The sequence below is a fragment of the Coffea eugenioides genome, chromosome 11 (assembly GCF_003713205.1).
Source record: "Coffea eugenioides isolate CCC68of chromosome 11, Ceug_1.0, whole genome shotgun sequence".
NCBI lineage: Eukaryota > Viridiplantae > Streptophyta > Magnoliopsida > Gentianales > Rubiaceae > Coffea > Coffea eugenioides.
Window position 1 is genome coordinate 51,458,909 of NC_040045.1, and position 19,634 is coordinate 51,478,542.

The window sequence follows — 19,634 nt, forward strand, 5'->3', positions numbered from 1 at the left end:
GCAGGAGGAAGCTTTGGCCTTAAGATCTGCTATGCTGATGGCAAAACAGCAGGGTTGGAGAAGAGTGGTGTTTGAATCAGATTGCAAGCAACTCATAGATAGCATAAATAGAGGGGATGGGGATTCTGTTATAGCAACTATTTTGTTAGATATTGTTAGCTTGAAATCCAATTTTTATGAATGTTGTTTTTCCTTCACAAGGAGGATGAACAACTCTGTTAGTCACTCTTTGGCAAAATTAGCCTTAAGCTTGGATGGTCCTGCTGAATGGAAGCTTGTCTTCCCAGCTTGGCTGCTTGATCTACTTCAAGCAGATTGTAGGGGCAGTTGCTCCAATAGTTTGTAATCTGTTTTGATATATATCGAAGTGTTGCCGTTTTGTTAAAAAAAAATAAGAATCTGGGAGGAAAAGGAAAAAAAAAAAGAAAAGAAACAGAAGACTGTATACTCCAACACAAGCAAATTAAACACCATTTTTGTTTGTGGTTTCAGGCTTGCTACTTGCAAGTGCGCACAAGCCCATATTAGACTGTCAAAATTAACTGCTAAGAACCAAACAAACTCTCAGGCAGGATACCATCAGATAAGGGATTTATACACCAGGAAATGTAACGCTAACTGATTAAGTTACATATGATTGGAAAGACAAAAATAGATCAATTGCTAGCAGACCGTAGCTTTGAGCAACCATAAATGGTTTCTGTAACCAGCAATACATGGTAAACCAATTGTATCAATCATTGTAGGATCTATAGCTCAACTATGACATGGACTGTCTTACCAAGCATCTCAAACTTTCAGGTATATACAAGTGTTGGATAAGGAACAAAAAAGAAAGCATGGGGTTGGAGAAGAGTGGTGTTTGAATCAGATTGCAAGCAACTCATAGATAGCATAAATAGAGGGGATGGGGATTCTGTTATAGCAACTATTTTGTTAGATATTGTTAGCTTGAAATCCAATTTTTATGAATGTTGTTTTTCCTTCACAAGGAGGATGAACAACTCTGTTAGTCACTCTTTGGCAAAATTAGCCTTAAGCTTGGATGGTCCTGCTGAATGGAAGCTTGTCTTCCCAGCTTGGCTGCTTGATCTACTTCAAGCAGATTGTAGGGGCAGTTGCTCCAATAGTTTGTAATCTGTTTTGATATATATCGAAGTGTTGCCGTTTTGTTAAAAAAAAATAAGAATCTGGGAGGAAAAGGAAAAAAAAAAAGAAAAGAAACAGAAGACTGTATACTCCAACACAAGCAAATTAAACACCATTTTTGTTTGTGGTTTCAGGCTTGCTACTTGCAAGTGCGCACAAGCCCATATTAGACTGTCAAAATTAACTGCTAAGAACCAAACAAACTCTCAGGCAGGATACCATCAGATAAGGGATTTATACACCAGGAAATGTAACGCTAACTGATTAAGTTACATATGATTGGAAAGACAAAAATAGATCAATTGCTAGCAGACCGTAGCTTTGAGCAACCATAAATGGTTTCTGTAACCAGCAATACATGGTAAACCAATTGTATCAATCATTGTAGGATCTATAGCTCAACTATGACATGGACTGTCTTACCAAGCATCTCAAACTTTCAGGTATATACAAGTGTTGGATAAGGAACAAAAAAGAAAGCATGGGGTTGGAGAAGAGTGGTGTTTGAATCAGATTGCAAGCAACTCATAGATAGCATAAATAGAGGGGATGGGGATTCTGTTATAGCAACTATTTTGTTAGATATTGTTAGCTTGAAATCCAATTTTTATGAATGTTGTTTTTCCTTCACAAGGAGGATGAACAACTCTGTTAGTCACTCTTTGGCAAAATTAGCCTTAAGCTTGGATGGTCCTGCTGAATGGAAGCTTGTCTTCCCAGCTTGGCTGCTTGATCTACTTCAAGCAGATTGTAGGGGCAGTTGCTCCAATAGTTTGTAATCTGTTTTGATATATATCGAAGTGTTGCCGTTTTGTTAAAAAAAAATAAGAATCTGGGAGGAAAAGGAAAAAAAAAAAGAAAAGAAACAGAAGACTGTATACTCCAACACAAGCAAATTAAACACCATTTTTGTTTGTGGTTTCAGGCTTGCTACTTGCAAGTGCGCACAAGCCCATATTAGACTGTCAAAATTAACTGCTAAGAACCAAACAAACTCTCAGGCAGGATACCATCAGATAAGGGATTTATACACCAGGAAATGTAACGCTAACTGATTAAGTTACATATGATTGGAAAGACAAAAATAGATCAATTGCTAGCAGACCGTAGCTTTGAGCAACCATAAATGGTTTCTGTAACCAGCAATACATGGTAAACCAATTGTATCAATCATTGTAGGATCTATAGCTCAACTATGACATGGACTGTCTTACCAAGCATCTCAAACTTTCAGGTATATACAAGTGTTGGATAAGGAACAAAAAAGAAAGCATGGGGAAGTGCCCAAATATAGCACTCAATGAAACTATAATACGTACTGCATTGCGATGCTAGGAACCAAGTACAAGACCCTCTCGGACAATATTGGTCACACGAAGGACAGCCTGAGCACTTAAAGGTGAAAGTTTTGTCTGACAGAAATTCTCCCAGGAAGTCACCTCCCGATCGTCAGACACTCCATTTGCACTCAAGATATGAGATTTCTCGTACATGGTCTGTAGCTCCACCAGTAGACCTCGAGCAGCCTCCCTGGACTCCGGGAGCTGGTCACTTAGCTGGGATGCTGCTACTTCTATTAGTTTGTCAATTCCATATGCTTTAATCCCCTCTATATCCTGTAAAAGAGAAGAAAGCTCATAACACAATGGTCCAAGATGCCCATACTTCAAGAGGAAAGGAAATGACATCTAGTAGACAATTAAAATTTTTGCCTTCCAAATTAATGAATTTAACTTAATTATTCCTCCAATAAGAAAAATGCAGTAATTTTTGCCCCTCCCTTTTGGCTGCTACTAAATTTATCCAGAGTTGACAATACTTGCAAGGCCAAGAGGCCAATACTCCACTTGCACGCGTGTTAAACTGAAGGAAAGACCCGTAGCATACTTGTTAGCAATTAATGTGCTAGGATAGTAGAAATGTTGTTACACAAAATTTTCATTCCATAATTTGGCTCCAGCAGAATAGTACAATAAGAATTTCCTAAAATCCAATTCTGCATCAATCTATGTGACTTTCTTTGAATGATTCTTCCAAGAACAAAGTGTAGTCTACATGGTCTATGAACAACTTCAATAAGCAAATAGAAGGGCAAAAATGAGAAGACAGTTCGAGCACTTGAAGATGTTCTTTTCGGGATAAGGAACTATGCAGAAAAACAGACAAAATAAGGTAGTTTCAGCATCAAACTCAATAATGGTAAAGATAAACCTCTTACCAGTCTTGGTACACTACGAGAAAAGCACATAGCCGCCTTTGCTCGAATTCTTGGATTCCTATTCTTAAAATAAGGTTGCAATTTGGGCAACAATGAAACAGGAGAAACCCAGGTAGTCATGGAGACTAAAGCTCTCTCAGCTGCCTCACATACAAATCTTTTGTCTTGTGAAGCTTTGAGAAGAAGTTGTACGAGCTAAACGTTAACAGAATGCAAGAAACAAAGTAAAGTTAGAAACTACATTAAGAGAAAACCCACCATGTAGAGAACCATGCAACACATTACAGCAGACGTTAAATTACAAGAACTGTATATACCATTGGATCCAATGAATCAATTATGTCGTCACCATATGCTTTGAAAATGTCGGAAGATGTCATAATTGCAGTTTTACAAACAGCACTTCTTGGATTCTTCAAGGACTTCACAATTAGGGTAACCACCTTTCCCCTATTCACCAAAAGAAAAATCAATTGGAATCATCATAAGGAATTGCTAAAAACATCTTTTCATATGAAAGAAAAGACTAATGGATCACACAATGTTCTACTCATGTCAGCATAGTGAATAGCAGAACTTACAAAATGTCAAGCATCATTTCCTTGTGAAATATAGACAACCTTCTTACATCATTTAGTGCCTCACACACCAAAACCCAATCCTTGGAGTCTAGTCCGGCTAAGAGTGTCTGAGACAAACCAAAAATGTCAATGATTGTACAGCTTGTTCGATATAACCCAACAATTAAGAGAATCTACTGTCAGTTATCAAGCTAGGGATGGGACACCTGCTTTGTATGATAGCAAAATGATCTGTGTACACATATACCTTCAAACTCATTTCCAGATCTTCTACATCTTTCAGATTCTCTGATTCAATGTATTCCACTTCAGAGTTTCCCACCTCCGGCACAGAATCCCCTACTCCATTGACATTCATAGGATTCTCAACCCCTGGTGAAGAAACTTTTTTTTGACTGTCTTCAAGATTTTCACCGGTTTGCTCGATCTCAGGCTTGAGGCTCCCATTACTGGTATTTTTGTTCTTCCTTCCAGATTCAGGCAACATATTGAGATCTTTAAGAGCTTTCTCAGACATGATGAAGGCTCAGGAACCCCTAAAAGAATAAAACTGATATCTACAGCTATCAATTGTTCAATACTGAAGTGATTGAGCAGAACCATCTTCAAGAGAGAAAAGTGGAGCCACTTAACAGTGAGAAAATCTAGGCAGAAATTCGATGTGCCTTGCATCCTATAGATAATATGACAGTCTGCAAGCAACATATTTCAAGACCTTTCTATATAGTTTACATTTAAGTTCTTCACTGCTTTCTGTGAAAATGATATAGCTTAAAACCTGAATCTTCAAGTTCAATATATGGAAACCAGATTATATCAAACCTATGGATCATTGATTTTCTAGAGCTTTGCAACTTTCCCTGTTCCGCTCCATCACCATATCTGACATGTCTATAGCAATCTCATGCTATCAATAGAAAGTGAAATGTTCTGAGATATTAACTTTTCATCAAAACTCCTTCAAAATAAACCAGAAATCAGAGTCCCTAACTGACACCTTCTTAATAGGTTTCAGCAGATTATACACTTGTTCAACACTTGATCAGGTAACATTCTACTGGGCTCATTCCATTATCCAATTAAATTCTTCCGACTCTACTGCGAGCTTGGGTGTGTACACTTAGGCTTTCGAAAACAAATTGCCCAACACTGGGCACTCACTCCTGTACTTCAACTAATCCAAATTATAGTTAAATCCAGCCCACAGCAAGCACATTTGTATTCGACCAGTAGCAACTCGCGTACAATTTATTGCATTCAAATTAAGAAAGGGAGAAATGACTTCACAGAACATAATGCACATCTCTATCTAATTAGTTCATCTCAATGAATATTAATCTCAAACCAGGAAATCGCAAAGTAACATGCACATCAAAATTACTATGTTGTAACACTCAATAGACCAGATCAAGTAACATACAGCGCCGCCAATTCAGTTCAAGAGCGAATGACTATAGAAGTGAAAGACACAGAGTATTTTCCGACATAAATATCAAAAATCAATCAAGCTAATCTGTCAGGAACGTATCGCACTGAGCAACAATCACATAAACGAAAATCCAGTATCGTTCTCGTTTTAAACAAAATTGCCAATCAGCAAAGTCGTCTAACTAGAGATCTGTCATTTCCATTTCGGAGGAAAAGCAGAGAAGAAGAAGAAAGCCGAAATATGAGCAAGTGAAAAGAAAAAATGCAAGCATGGTGACAAGAACAAAAGTCAAGTGCGAGCGCGCTATGAGTGTAGAATTTGCAATTACAATTTAAGAAAAATGACAAGGAACGGTACGAAATTAAAATTCAGCATAACAAAACATCGAATTCTTGCACTACCACACAGCATTTTGAAAAAACATCACTAAAAATCGCTAGAATGAACTGCAATACAACTAACCAGTTGTGTAAATTTGTGGATAAAGCGAGAAAGATTACCGCGGACGAGGATATGAACTGATCGGCTTCTGCAGATATGAAAGCGCCGGAGCAGGACACAAAAAAAAAATTATGTTAAGCGACGGAGAGAGAGAGAGAGTTTATGCTTAAAAAGAAAGAGAGGGGAGAATTCGGATGTTAAATTGTGTATCTAGTGGTTGAATGGATTCATTCATTCGGATATATAAAAAAGGAGGAAGGGAGGGATTATGTGGGATTTAGCGTTTAGTGTATGTAACCGGCGAAAGGCGGTGTCATGTGAAATTTGCTACTTGTCAGTATTACTATATGCTACCCCAATCGGGCCGGCAAGCACGGGCACTTGACATGTGACCGCCGTGGGAAGAAAGAGAGAGAGAGAGTCAGTCAAGAAGGACTTAAATTCATCAAACCCACTGTGTGACTCTGCCTAAATTACCCCTTGCAAAGTGTCTGCCTTCTCAAAGTGTATGCTCAACTCAATGGGTGTACCTACAACCTTGCTGGCTTGCACTCCTAATTTAGCCCGACTTTGCCCTTTCAATCCAATCCTTGCTGTTGGAAATCTTTCTGAATTATTATGGAATAATATTCGAAAATTATTTTTATTTTGATCCTTTCTTCAAATTTCAAGTTTATCGAATCTATTATTGATTTTAGAGAAAAGAATAAGCATATAAAGTAAGAGCAAACTTTATATACAATGATAGTAGTGTATACACAATCGCTGACATATATGTAAAAATTTAAATTTCAAATTTAAATTTTATATAATTGTTATTCATTCAATATTGACAATATATGTATACACTGCGAGTGTAGAATAAAAACATTACTTTAGAATCACTCGAAAAAGAAAAAAATCTTTTTATATATTTAACTAAATTTTAAAAGTAATCATTTTTTTAATAAGTTTTTGTATTTTATCTTTCTATATCTAAAGCTGCATCATTGCAAATTTGATTAAAGATTTAGCTAAATTCTTGTATGCATTCATCCTCTAGTGGATGCACTATTATATATATATATATATATATATATAAAGATTAATATTTATTTTTAACTACAAATTATTTCAATTAATTAATCTTTTTAACAATAGTAGGAATCATCCTTTTCGAGAAAAAAATTAATGACATCTAATTTTAAGCCAAAAATTTATTTTGAGGAGATGCGACTGGAAATTGACTGCAGCACTCCAAATGGGATAGACCACGCCCCCCCCAAACAAAGATTCGTGACTGGTGTACGCGCTGTACGCCGTGAGGAAAGGTACGTAGGAATAGCGCGACGGCATCAGGCGACGTCCAATTATAAATTATTTGTAGTAAATAGATAGAGATGACAGGGAGAGAGAGAGAGAGAGTGTGTGTGTGTTCGTTTACTGGTCACAATTTTGAACTGACGCTTCAACCATAGGGCGATGCAATTTTGAATTGATGCAGCATCATTTTGACTAGGACTCTTGCTCTTTCTCCCCCAGGACCCCCATTAATTAATCCGTTCTTCTTATGCCAAGGCATATTAATACACAAAATCTTTTTATAACTTTTCGATCGTCTTTTACAATTAGTAAAATGATTACAGGAATCGTGATCTTCAATTTTCTTTTGTTTCAAAATCATGATCCTCCTTGTATGTATGCGTGTTACGTTATTCCGAGTTTGATGGAAAATCTTTTTTTTTTTTTAAGAAAGAAAAAGAAAACATGTCCTGGAGTAAATTAATACGGTCTGGATCGCAACGTTATTATAGTTATAGACTATTGCAGCACATCTCAATCACGTGCACAAGTGATCTCTTTTTGTTTTTTTGATAAAAAATAGTTTGGATGAATTCAACTCCGATCACCACTGCAGATCGGGACATGCCTCCAGAATTATAGGCCTTTTACAAAAAAATTTTACAGGTCGTCTATCAATATAGCTTTTACATCGACAATGAGATTCAAACACATGATTTTTTATGTGGAAGCAATTCGTTTTTATCAATTGAACCAACTTATGTTGACATGTGTACAAGTGATCGATCAGATATTTGATTGACCTAAACATAGGCCTACGTTCTAGAGTTAGGCCTATCAATGATTCGGGTTTGGATTCGAGCCAGGATAGAACCTGCTATTTTTTTTTTTCAGATACGGGTTGAAATATAATTCCGTTATCAGACTTGGACTCGTATTTATTTATTTTTAAAAAAAATGCGAACTGCATACGAAATATAGGATTTCGATCCGGACCCGTTTAAATAGATTAATAATTGATAAATATAAATATTTATTAATATAATAATACTTCTTTTCCCAAATTACCAAACCCTAATGTTTCATACAAATTGCAAAATTTTGTTAGGTATTGTTTTTATCAGCTAGATCGACCTGACTCGAGACACATCAGACCCAGTTCCGAGATTATAAGTACAAGACCCATTGAGTAGACGAGTTGAATCCGAAACGAGTATATTATAGCCGATTCGGGTCCATAATGTTCAATTTCGACTCGTATTCGACCCATTGACAGGTCTGTCTAAAGCTATTTGCTTTCATTTTTATTTTTATTACTTTTTAAAGGCTAGAGAATATGACATGTTTTGTTTTGCAGTTGAAGTTTGAGGCTTAACTCGAGAGCATATGAAGCAGCGCTAATAGGATTGGTGCTGCTGAAGGTACTATTGGACAGATTAGTTGTTTAAATATGAAATGAATCACTAATGCACAAGTTTGGACGTCTATAAATAAGAATTGCAGTACGTTTTATGAGGGGTAAATGGATTGCTCCGCTTTTACTAGAATTTTTTTTTTCCTAAAATTTTTTCGGTAAAAGGTTAAACTCTTTGAATTGTTGAATTCTGGTGCGCAATTTTGCCAGAAGATCGGCACTCCTTTAAGCCTCACGGTAAAATGCGATTCTCATCCACTTTAATATGCTGGAATCCAATCATGAGGAACCTCCAAACCGCAAGAATAGGTGCCAAAATTATAACGTAACATAAGTAATAATTTTGAGGGACAGGTTGTGACATTGTTGGAATTGACATGACCAAGCTTATAAAAACCTTTTTTGTTTTGCAGACTCAGCGAGCGTGTCTACTTGTAACAGTAGCACATGGGAGCCAACCTGTTACAGTATTGCCAGTAATTATCAGATCTAATATTTTATCAGTGAAGCCAAAGAAATGAAAATTGTTATCCGCCGAATGTTTCTTTAACTAGAAAATACACGAGAATAAAAAGTGGGTAGTTAAGAGCATTTGTTGGCTAACTTTCCAACTTTCTATTCAACCAAAATTAAGAGCTTATCCTGCCTTTTTTTTTTTTTTTTCTCATTTACCGTTCCAGCATTTTGGCTGAACTTTGCTGCTATATTAAATCAAGCCCAATAATTTAGAGGTTTATATATTATTACTTAGCATTTTTCTTATTTAGTAATTTTAGTAACGTGTTAGACAAATTCTTATAGTTTTTGTGTCTTGTTTAGCAAATCATATTAACTATAAACGAAGAGTCTCGCAGTTGTTTTCAATTGAGAAGAATGAAATGTTGAGACTTAAGTGTAGTATTATTACATGTGATTAATAACATGTTTTTTTATATATTATTCTTTTTGAAAAATGTTATTTGCATTCCCATTTTTATTAATCACACCCTTACTATCATTATAATAACATATGTTTTCATTTATCAGACTATATGGTAAAATAAATGATGGGAGTATAAATAACAAAAAAATTATTCCAAAAATATTTTGGATAGATAATTTTTCCAAAAATTTTTTTCCCTTGCATCATAAACACATGTTTCAATCCACCATTTTATATTCCCCAACCATCTTTTTATCTCACATACATCACATCACAAAAAAGTGGTACAGTAATTATTCCAAATAATTATTTGGAATAATACTCTATCCAAACAAAGCCATTATTATTCCAGATAATTATCTGCAATAATTACTGTAACATTTTTTTGTGATGTGATGTATGTGAAATAAAAAGGTGGTTGGGATTATAAAAAAGGTAGATTGAGAAATGTGTTTATGATGATGCAAGGGAAAAATTTTTTTGGAAAAATTTGCTATCCAAACACAGATTCCTTTTTTTTTTTTTTTTGGGCACATATTTTTCGGTGTGTAAAATTTGTCTGACCAAAATACCTGGTGCGTATGTTATTTATGTTCCCACTTGTATAATATTTGTAGTTAAATTTTTGGATTCTACCAACCTGACTGGGGAAGAAAAGCAAATTGGTCGTCCTGGGCCAAGCTTCTAGGCCGGATGCGGGGCGGCGCTTGTTAGTTGGACTACTGATACAGCAATCAAATTTCATCGGGGCCCTTTAGAGGTCCATCGTCCAAACCCAACCAACTCCTTCCAATTCTTCTTATCAAGAACTTTAATTTAATGCAGAGTAAAAAGAAAAAATTGTGGGTGCAACACTTAAAACCAAAGCACTTGGTTTTTTATTTATAATTTTATATCCGCAGGCAACACACAGGTCACCTTCTGCTGGGGTGGGGAGTCATTTTGTCCTACAAGTAATTGCTCTGAGATTCCAAAAGCAACTACTGGAAATACATACTGCTATTACATGACAAAGAGCAATACAAGGCTACGGCGTTTTCTTGTACAGCGGTGTAAATTGACCTATGACCAGACCCACCAGCCCACCGGCTCTCCCTCCTGGTTTTGCTGTTCAGCAGCCACAAACACATTGGACAAGTAATTCTGGCCATTGTCACTGCCATCGTCTTCTTCCGATTGAACACCATCGGCTGCTGGAGTAACACATCCAGCTGCGTAATCATCACAAGGGAAGTAAGAATCACCACTGTCCACCAGCTGAGGACCATCCTCGTCTACCACCGCACTCCCACCGCTTCCAGTACTCAGGCGGTCCTCCACTTTCACATTGAACTGAGGGTCCGAAGCAAGGAGCTCATCCACTGGAAGTGCATCAGATTTCTGTTTTGAGCGGGGTTCTACAACCGCCTCTTTGCCCTGCTGCAGCTTCTCAGTCAAGGAAAGAACCTGTTTTGATGCAACAAGTAGGTCACTTCTCCGCCAAGCAAGCATCAGATCACATGCACTGTTTTTTACTTGCTCATCTGATGATCTTAGCCTGGCAGTCAGTTTCTTCCAGAAAATCAACTCCCCCCACCACAGAGCGCACACACACACACAGATGCCTTTTAAGTGATAATTGATGGTTATCATTATAGAATTTGTTGCCTTTTCCACTATTCCATCATCTGGTATTTCTCATCTAAAAAGGAGGATTCTTGGCATATTTTGAAGGAACTACCGAGGTATATTCTCCTTTAGGAATTAAAAATTAAGATGGTGCTCAGAAATTAGAAGAAAAGATGCTAACTTCAATTTATTTGATTGGGAATCCTACTGTTGAACTTGTGACACCGAGAACGGGCATCCACACGAAGGTCCCATTCATTATGCGGATTACAAGGTGGCCTCGTACAACGTATGAAATATATGAATTAACAAATCGTCATAGTCTCGTATAACGCCTTAGTACTAATCAAGAATCTACATCTCCAGTAATAAGAAAAATTTATCATCTAGTGAGTAAGAAGCCTCCGATAAGATTCTATGCGTGATTTACCGTGTTGGGTAGTAACAAACTCAACTGTCAGCCAACATGAAACATTTACAGATAGAGATCAGTCCAATCAATCGGGAAACATAAGCGATGACTCGAACACTGAAAAGTAACAAAGGGTCTCGTCGAGGTTGAATTGCAGTTTTGGACATAATTAGATTAGTAGCAAGTTATACCTCAGTTTTGAGCTTTTCATTCTCTTTGACTACAGAGTCGTAGTCAGACCGAAGGGAATCATAGGAAGATTTGAGTTGATCATAGTCCCTCTCAAGCTGTTTGGTCTTCCAGCGGGCACGGCGGTTCTGGAACCACACGGCCACCTGCCTGGGCTGCAAGCCCAGCTTCTTGGCCAGCTGGGTTTTCCGCTCTGGCTCCAGTTTGTTTTCAGCCTCAAAGCTCTTTTCCAGCAAGTGCACCTATATCAACCACCACAATAACATCCGTTAGCGCTCCACATTTTCAGGCAAATCAAAAAAAAAAAGAAAAAAGAAGAAATTCTTCTGCTTCCAAGCATATCAGATATGATTCACTACTACCAAATCCTGAATAATATATTCTTTTTCAAGATATGACGTGAATTTGAGGTCAATGAAATCGTAAGGATACGCGATACCGAGAGGGTATATTTGTAGGTATAAATCAAACGTGAGATGCCAACTGAGTGGTGCACTCTTATCTCAAGAGAACCTAAAGCAAGAGCAAACATATTTGCACGTACATGAGGAATCAAGAACGTCATGCCTCGATGTCAAAACCCAAAGCAAAAATCGGCACAGTTATGTGAAAAAATGAATAAACAAATGCCATAATGGAGACTTGAATGACCTGCTCAGGAGTTAGGCGGCGCTTTTTCTCGGCCAACTGCTCTTCGTAATATTCTTCGTCGAAGAGTTCTTCCGGCGAGCGGAGAAAAGGTCTCCTCTTCAAGGTTTCCTCCACGTTCAACACCGATCTTGCTCCTATACACCACATGCATGATGATGGCACCATCAAAAAAAAAAAAAGGAGCTTTCTAGTACAACTTAGTTTTTCTATGACAAAAAAAAAAAAAAAGAGCTTTCCTCCATCATGATCCAACCTATAAAGGTTAATCTCTGAATAATACCCGCTTTTCATGGCAATCATGATTACATGATCAAAATTTTTAAACCATAATCTCAAAGATCAACGATGGATAAAATGGTGCTAATAACCTCCACCATGATCAAAATTTTTAAACCATAATCTCAAAGATCAACGATGGGTAAAATGGTGCTAATAACCTCCACCATGATCAAAATTTTTAAACCATAATCATGATTACATCATGACCTCCATCATGATCTCAAATTTTTAAAATGGCGCTAATAGTTTTTTTTTTCCAAGCGTAAAATATGTGAATTTTACGTAGAACTAACCGATAAAATGAGACCAATTTAAAAAAACAGTGGTAGTAAAAAAAAAAAAAATTTTACCGGGGAATACTGGATTACCACTTCCGAGGAACAACATGTTGCCGTGGCACGATGGATCAAAGTAGATACGCCCGGAATCCATTGCACTAGTATAGTTAGTTACAAGTATATGTTTCAGATCTCCGGCGAAAGACGTCACACACCAGGGTTATTGATGCGGGGGTGTGAGTGAGGTGAAGACGGGTAGTGATCTTTGGGTAGGTGAGGTGAAAGTATTGAAACGACGACCAGACGTGGTTACGTTTATCGTGTACTTACTTAATAGGGATGTTTGTTATTGATTAGAAAAGCATGAGCTTGTGGCGGAAGAAACTGGTGCTCCACAGCAACCTCGCCGGAGTTTCCAGAGGACATAGGCAAAATCCCATCATGCCAAATATAACCGTACCCAGCTCTGCCGGCGACTCTTTATCGGTGAATTTCTCAACCGCAGCAGCCTAGCTAGTAATCTGCTGCTTCCGGAAGAAACAAGACTACCGTACAACTGTATTTCGGGGGTATATTAGGTAATTCAATCGAAAAATCTGTGGTCGCTGGGATTGCTCCTTCTCTGCACTTGCTTATGGTCTGGGTAGGTATATTTTGCAGCTAAAGTCGAAAGAGGCAAGGAGAGGGCATTTTATAGCCGTAATATCATGGTGAAGTTACGAATTTGACCCTCGGGAGTTTGCATTTTGCACGCACTTGCAAATCCGCAGTGTGTTTGGATGGTAAATTATTTGAAATATTTGTACTGTAGTATTTTTTGTGATGTGATGTATGTGAAATAAAAAAGTAATTAAAAAAATAAAAAAATATATTAAAAATTATAATGATGATGTAAGTAAATATATTTGAATAAATAATCTCCTGTCCAAACACACTTCGTGACCTATTGGTCCGATAAGGGGGGTGTTTGAGTAAATTGGATCGTGCTTGATGGGTGGAAAACGGGTGATGAGTAACTTGCGACGCACGTGACTGGGGAACCTCCTCAATTTGGGGACCGGGGACATTGGGAATCGGATGGCCAGTGCCAGATCAGATGGGGAGAGAGAGAGAACCATAAATAGTGCCCAGCGTCCGCGGTCGGGGGGTTGTCGGCTGCGGTTAAAAACTAAAAAGCCATCTTCTTCCTGCCAGAGTTTTTTTTTTTTTTTTGGCGGTTGTAATTACACAAACTCTGCCTAGATTGAAATATGTTAGGACTAGTTTGGATTGCAATTTTTCAAGAAAAATTACTACGTTTACGTTGACACTTTTTTCAATTAACTTTTTTATCTCACATATATCAAACCGTTATAGTAATTTTTATATAAAAAATTCAGAAAAATACAATCCAAACGGGACCTCAGGTTCATTAGCCTACGTGAGTAATACATTACTGGACTATATTCTTTATTTGGCACAATCGGTGATCTAACATACATTTTATATATATATATATATATATAAATGGTGTGACATATACGTACAAATTACAACTCAACAACATCATCGTAATCAATGCAAACATTATTAGCCTAAACTCACTTCTCTAATGATATTTTTGAATTCAAAATCTTAAGTGGTAAGCTCTCAACCTTGATTGTGTTAATCACTAAAGTAAGGCCTCGATCGACTTCTGAAAAAGAAAAAGCTTAAAATTTTGCGTAGTGATCCTGCATGACGATTATTTCAAAAAACGAGCAACACATAACGTAATTGTGACATTATTAGCTAAGCAAAAGTTCGTCAACTGAGACTGAAATATTAAACTGAGGCATGGCTTCACAATGGGAATCTAAGAGGTATGGCTAGAGATGTAATCGAGCCGAGTCGAGCTCGAGTAGTGCTATACTCGAGCTCGACTCGACTCATATATCCCTAGGCTCGAGCTCGATCGAGTCAAAAAAATTGATACTCGAAACTTGACTCGATGTACTCGCGAGTAGCTCGAAACTCGACTCGATAAGGCTCGATAACGAAGGGTATTTTGTAAATTCCATATAACTTATATCCATAATGGTCATTTTATAATTATAATACATATATATTATTTAAATTATAAATATATTATTTAAATAACCCCGACTCGACGAGTAGCTCGACGAGCCTCGAGCCGGGGATTTTTGACTCGAAATTCGACTCGATTTTCATTCGAGCTACTCGAAACTCGGCTCGAACTCGGTCAACCCGAGTTCGAGCCAAGTCGTTGACCAAGCTACTCGCGAGTAGCTCGCGAGTAGCTTGGCTCGCGTACACCCCTAGGTATGGCTTTCCCCAATAATAAAAGGCTTCACAGCACACCACCTTGGGTCATTAAGTTACTCCAATCGTACCATACACCGACAAATATAATACCACTCCAATCCTGGTGTGGATGCGTTTGGAATGCATTTATTTGTACAAAAATTATTTACTTACATCAAAACTACATTTTTTTAACACTTTTTTTTTTGTTTTTTTCAATCAGAGGCATCTATCAACCAAGACACACACATACTTTGCTATCTTTAGACTATTTTCTATTTTTTTCTTTCTCTCACTATAAATGGAGTTTATAGGGCAAAGAACAGTGTTATGTGAGATTTTTGTCCTACTCTAATAGTGTAGATTGGAGTAGACTACAGTAAAAAAAAAGTTGGGTTGTTGTATCTTAGAGACGACCTGTTGAGATTTACTACACCAGAGATATTCCGTAGGGACGCGAATCATCTTAAAGAGAGCGACCTAATTCCCGTTTCAACCTACGCCAAATTTACTTTTTATGGTACAAATTATTTGCATTTTTTAATGCCATATTGAGGTATGAAATTTTTATTAATTTTATTAGAGAAATTATTGTTACTTGTACGATTTATTTTGGTCAAGAACCAACATATAAAATAGTCAAACATGACCCTTCTTAATTCTTATAATTTTTTAGGATTATTACTGTTTATCTTAACCAGCAGCATACTTTGAAGATTGATTGGTACGAGGGATCTGTCCGCATACACCCGTCACAGGTAGTCTAACGATCAAAGGGATTCTATCTAACTGGGATTGTTGGGCTTGAAGCCTTGCAGTTGCTGCTTGCAGATGATAATGACCAATTTAGCTTCTTTCTAAAGAGTGTATGCGCAGTACAATTTTATTTTGGCATCTAATTCTCAGGTTTTTGAACTTTCAAGAGCACTTAACGGGAGAACCACGTATATTGGGATTTGGAACCCAATGCACAGAATCAAAACTTTTCCTTACCTTAGTAGTGGTGTGGTGGAAAAATTGAAATTGAAACTGGGCAAATTAACGCAATTGATTTCAAAAAATTTGATTTTCATACAACAAAAATTTTGTTAGTGAATTCATAAATAATAAGATGTCACAATGATGCTCATGATAGTAGTGATTCCAAATTACATACCGTTATCGTTATCTCTTTTTCTTTTGTTTAATTTGTAGGGATAATTGCAGAAATCTCCCCTGAGGTTTCTAAAAGTTGCACTCATCTCCCTTGAGGTTTCTAAAACAGCATTTACCTCTCCTAACATGAATTTGGGCCTATAGTTGACATAAGATAGGGTGAATTTATTTCTATATCCTAAGATTTGATATTACTAGTAAATAAATTTGGAATAAAAAAATTAGGGCAATAAACAAGTTTAGAATAACTAATTAAATAAGTTAATTGCTATTTCTTACCTGATTAGGCACTGTAAGTGCACTTATAAAATAGCATCATAAAATAGTGTTAATTGATACCCCAACATGGCATCATTTTGTGATTGACAATACTTGAAAGAACAATCCAAGTCATATATAATTTGCACAGAAGAGAAGCAGAAGCAAAAGCAAAAGAAAATAAACCTCCAAGTAAGGCTTCATAAGAAAATATGTTCTAATAGTTTTGGTTGAGTTCACTTCATCTTAGGCATTCACGAAATGGAAGAATAAAGAAAGCAAAAATCAAGCCAAATTTTGAGGATTTTTCGGTTAAAAATTTGCGACAATCAGAAGACAATAGTTAAGCAATCCTTTGTAGTTTCAACTTAATACACAGAGTTTCTATGCACATTAATGAAGGAGAGTTTTTGAAGTTGGTTGTACATATTATATGCTTTAGAATCTTAGATTTCTGGATGTATGTTCATTGTTTTTTTCTAGTTGTTGTGCTGCACTTGTTATCTTTGCATTTATATGAGTTTCACTAATTGTTTCCAACTTTTGATTTTATTCATTCTTTTACTAATTCAACCTTACAAGAGGCAAAAGGGGTACAGATGGAACAAAATTATTATCCCTCTTCTCAAAAGACTTTTTTAATGGCACTTTCTGTAACATGGGCTGAATATACCATCAAAATCTTAAGTTCAGGAGAGGTTAGTGTTATTTTCGAAACCTCATGAGAGGTGAGTGCAGCTATTAAAAACCTCAAGGAGGTTTCTGCAATTATCCCTAATTTCTACCAGACATGTATAGGATGCAGCATTGCTTGATTGTTGAATACATAATAAAATGAAACTTCCAAACGGAGAAATTGAATCCAGAGGTTAGACATGGGGAATCTTTTGGATCATCAACTATACTACCATTCATTTTTAGCACCAATTGAAGGATTTCATCCAAACTGGCAGAAGCATGCAAATTATGTGGAGAACATTTGGTGCATGTGTGAGCATCTGCTTTGCACATGAAAACAGATTCCACTGCGATTATTAGCGACAAATGACGGTGTGCCGCGAGCTTGCAACAAATTTTCCCGCAACATATGTACGTCAATACTTATACTATTAATATATGTCTCTTCTCTCTCTCTCTGTCTCTATATGTATATATATATAGCTTCATATTTCATTAGACACTCCTGAACCTGTGCTCGATCGTCATTCAATACTCTTCTTCTAGTACATCTACGTTCGTTTTCAAGAGAGTTAACCACAAAATGAAAGCATGGTTATAGTAAATTTTAAAAGTTGTGCAATGGTGCATACCTTTAGTTTAAGAGTAAATCTTGTATACACTGACGATATATATACTATCATAGTTGGATGCATGATATATATGCAAAATTTGAGTTTCAAATTCAAATTCGAATTATATGTCATGTATATAATGGTGAAAGTGTATACACTGTCGTATATAAAAGATTAATTCTTAACTAAAGATGGTAAGCGTACTTGTATCCCTCTAATTCTTTGGTCCAGCTAAGTCTTTTCCTTGATGTATATATATATATATATATATTAATCACACAGGTAACCTGTGGATTAGCTAGAGAAGAAATCCATACAAATTCAATCGCATTACTATTAAACGATGTGTGTATATACCTTTTTTGAACTCGTTGCTATTAAACGACGTGTTTATATATCGTTTTGTCAAGAAATCCAAATGTCAAACTAGAGCACATACAATAATGTGTTAGTGAAGAAACGGAACGAGTCTAGCAAAGTAATCATCGAATGCATTAATCCAATGCATGCATCTTTTTTTTTTTTCCGTGCAGGTACTTCCAACAAATTAGTGAAAATGGTTTCCAGCTGCCCGCTTTCAGCTTAAATCCTGCTGGTTTTGCTGTGAATTGAATCCGGCCACTTCTCTCTCTTTTTTTTTCCCGTTAAAGTAACCGCAATTAATGGGAAAATGGTGGAGGGAGAGAGAAAAGAGACGGTAAGTGGCAGAAAGCTTTAGTGAAGAGGACGTGTGGTGGGCTTTTGAGTGCTCGAGTGAGAGAGGGACAGGCAAAGAAAGAAAGGAAGGTACCGTAGGGGCGGGGGGGATGCATGATGCATGGCTTTTTGTTTATGCAATTCCTTACGTGCTAAGGCAAGAGCCCATATCAAAATGGAGGTATCTTTTGACCGGAAGGGGATGGATTGGATTGAAGAATTTATTTCTTTTTAACTTTTGTTTCGTCATGGGTTTTCAACTTTGGATAAAGGTAGAAGGGATGATGAGATGGAATTTTGGAACCCCAAATCAAACACCAAACCCAAAGAAAGAGCCTAGCAGGAGGTAGGAGGGGAAGTGGGAGAGGCTGCCAAAAGTAATAACTACACCAAGAAAATAAGGGATCAGGAAGCACCTGATGAGGAGGATAGAGGAACATAATCTGCTTTTTGTGGAGATATTTTAGTTTATGTTATCTGCGTGTTGTGTTCAGTGTAGTGTAAATGTGCGTCTGTATTGTATGGTCGATAAATTCCGAAGATTTTGAATGATCTAAAAGTGGGAGCAAAAGAAGAGGTAGTGCTGCTGCTGCTGCTGCTGCTTTTTTCCTCTAGCATAAGCGAAGTGGGACTTCCTCTCTCAACAAAGACTTGCCCCATTCGCATATTCTTTTTTTTTTTTTTTGAAACGATAAATTATCATATACTAAGGGAAGGGGACCTGAAGAAGTCCAAAGATAATTCGAAAGAAACTGAACCATTACCGGATCAGATGGATGCACTATATATCCACCTGAATTTTTTAAAGCATAACTACTTTAATGTGGCAAATTGGTGCCAAACTTTAATGCATTGATGGTGGCCACTAGTCCAAAGGCGGCCGGTGGTTCCCATACGCATATTCGCTCATCTTCGTATTTGCAACTCTTGTAGTCCGTAGGAGCCTTGCACATTTATCTGCTAGTACTTTTGTCACACTGTTTATACCTTTTCAAAGTAATGTATATATTGCTATGTGCGTTTGAATGATGTGTTTTTTAGGAGTTTAGCTAAAATTTTACTATATTTTATTATAGAATTTTTTAATATATTTAGAGA

At 36.8% G+C, this 19,634-nt stretch overlaps 2 protein-coding genes across 6 annotated transcripts; both read right to left on the reverse strand.

The window, feature by feature from the left end:
• Positions 1–2,146: 2,146 nt before the first annotated feature.
• Positions 2,147–6,218, reverse strand: LOC113753733. 4 transcript variants are annotated; one of them, XM_027297964.1, is made up of 6 exons: positions 5,878–6,218; positions 4,196–4,484; positions 3,949–4,055; positions 3,685–3,817; positions 3,368–3,562; positions 2,147–2,765 (listed from the first exon to the last, which is right to left on the reverse strand). In XM_027297964.1, the coding sequence occupies exons 2-6, from the start codon at positions 4,463–4,465 to the stop codon at positions 2,481–2,483; spliced, it is 990 nt and encodes a 329-aa protein (XP_027153765.1). In that variant the 5' UTR covers positions 4,466–4,484; positions 5,878–6,218; the 3' UTR covers positions 2,147–2,480. The 4 variants fall into 4 exon arrangements, with proteins under 4 accessions (XP_027153765.1, XP_027153764.1, XP_027153767.1 ...); XM_027297963.1 differs by having other exon boundaries at positions 4,196–4,498; XM_027297966.1 differs by having other exon boundaries at positions 5,840–6,218.
• Positions 6,219–10,290: 4,072 nt separating this feature from the next.
• Positions 10,291–13,497, reverse strand: LOC113754162 (homeobox-leucine zipper protein HAT5). 2 transcript variants are annotated; one of them, XM_027298514.1, is made up of 4 exons: positions 12,943–13,497; positions 12,296–12,429; positions 11,647–11,886; positions 10,291–10,881 (listed from the first exon to the last, which is right to left on the reverse strand). In XM_027298514.1, the coding sequence occupies exons 1-4, from the start codon at positions 13,004–13,006 to the stop codon at positions 10,498–10,500; spliced, it is 822 nt and encodes a 273-aa protein (XP_027154315.1). In that variant the 5' UTR covers positions 13,007–13,497; the 3' UTR covers positions 10,291–10,497. The 2 variants fall into 2 exon arrangements, with proteins under 2 accessions (XP_027154315.1, XP_027154314.1); XM_027298513.1 differs by having other exon boundaries at positions 12,925–13,497.
• Between the last annotated feature and the right edge of the window lie 6,137 nt (positions 13,498–19,634).

Excerpts from the sequence above, each read along its gene's own strand:
- LOC113754162 (XM_027298513.1), bottom strand. The coding sequence starts at position 13,006 with ATGGATTCCGGGCGTATCTACTTTGATCCATCGTGCCACGGCAACATG. Across the intron at positions 11,887-12,295 it reads GCCGCCTAACTCCTGAGCAG|GTGCACTTGCTGGAAAAGAG; the intron begins GTCATTCAAGTC and ends TGGTTGATATAG. Across the intron at positions 10,882-11,646 it reads ATGAAAAGCTCAAAACTGAG|GTTCTTTCCTTGACTGAGAA; the intron begins GTATAACTTGCT and ends GCATCAAAACAG.
- LOC113753733 (XM_027297964.1), bottom strand. The coding sequence starts at position 4,465 with ATGTCTGAGAAAGCTCTTAAAGATCTCAATATGTTGCCTGAATCTGGA. Across the intron at positions 3,818-3,948 it reads GAAATGATGCTTGACATTTT|GGGAAAGGTGGTTACCCTAA; the intron begins GTAAGTTCTGCT and ends TTTGGTGAATAG. Across the intron at positions 3,563-3,684 it reads TTGATTCATTGGATCCAATG|CTCGTACAACTTCTTCTCAA; the intron begins GTATATACAGTT and ends GTTAACGTTTAG.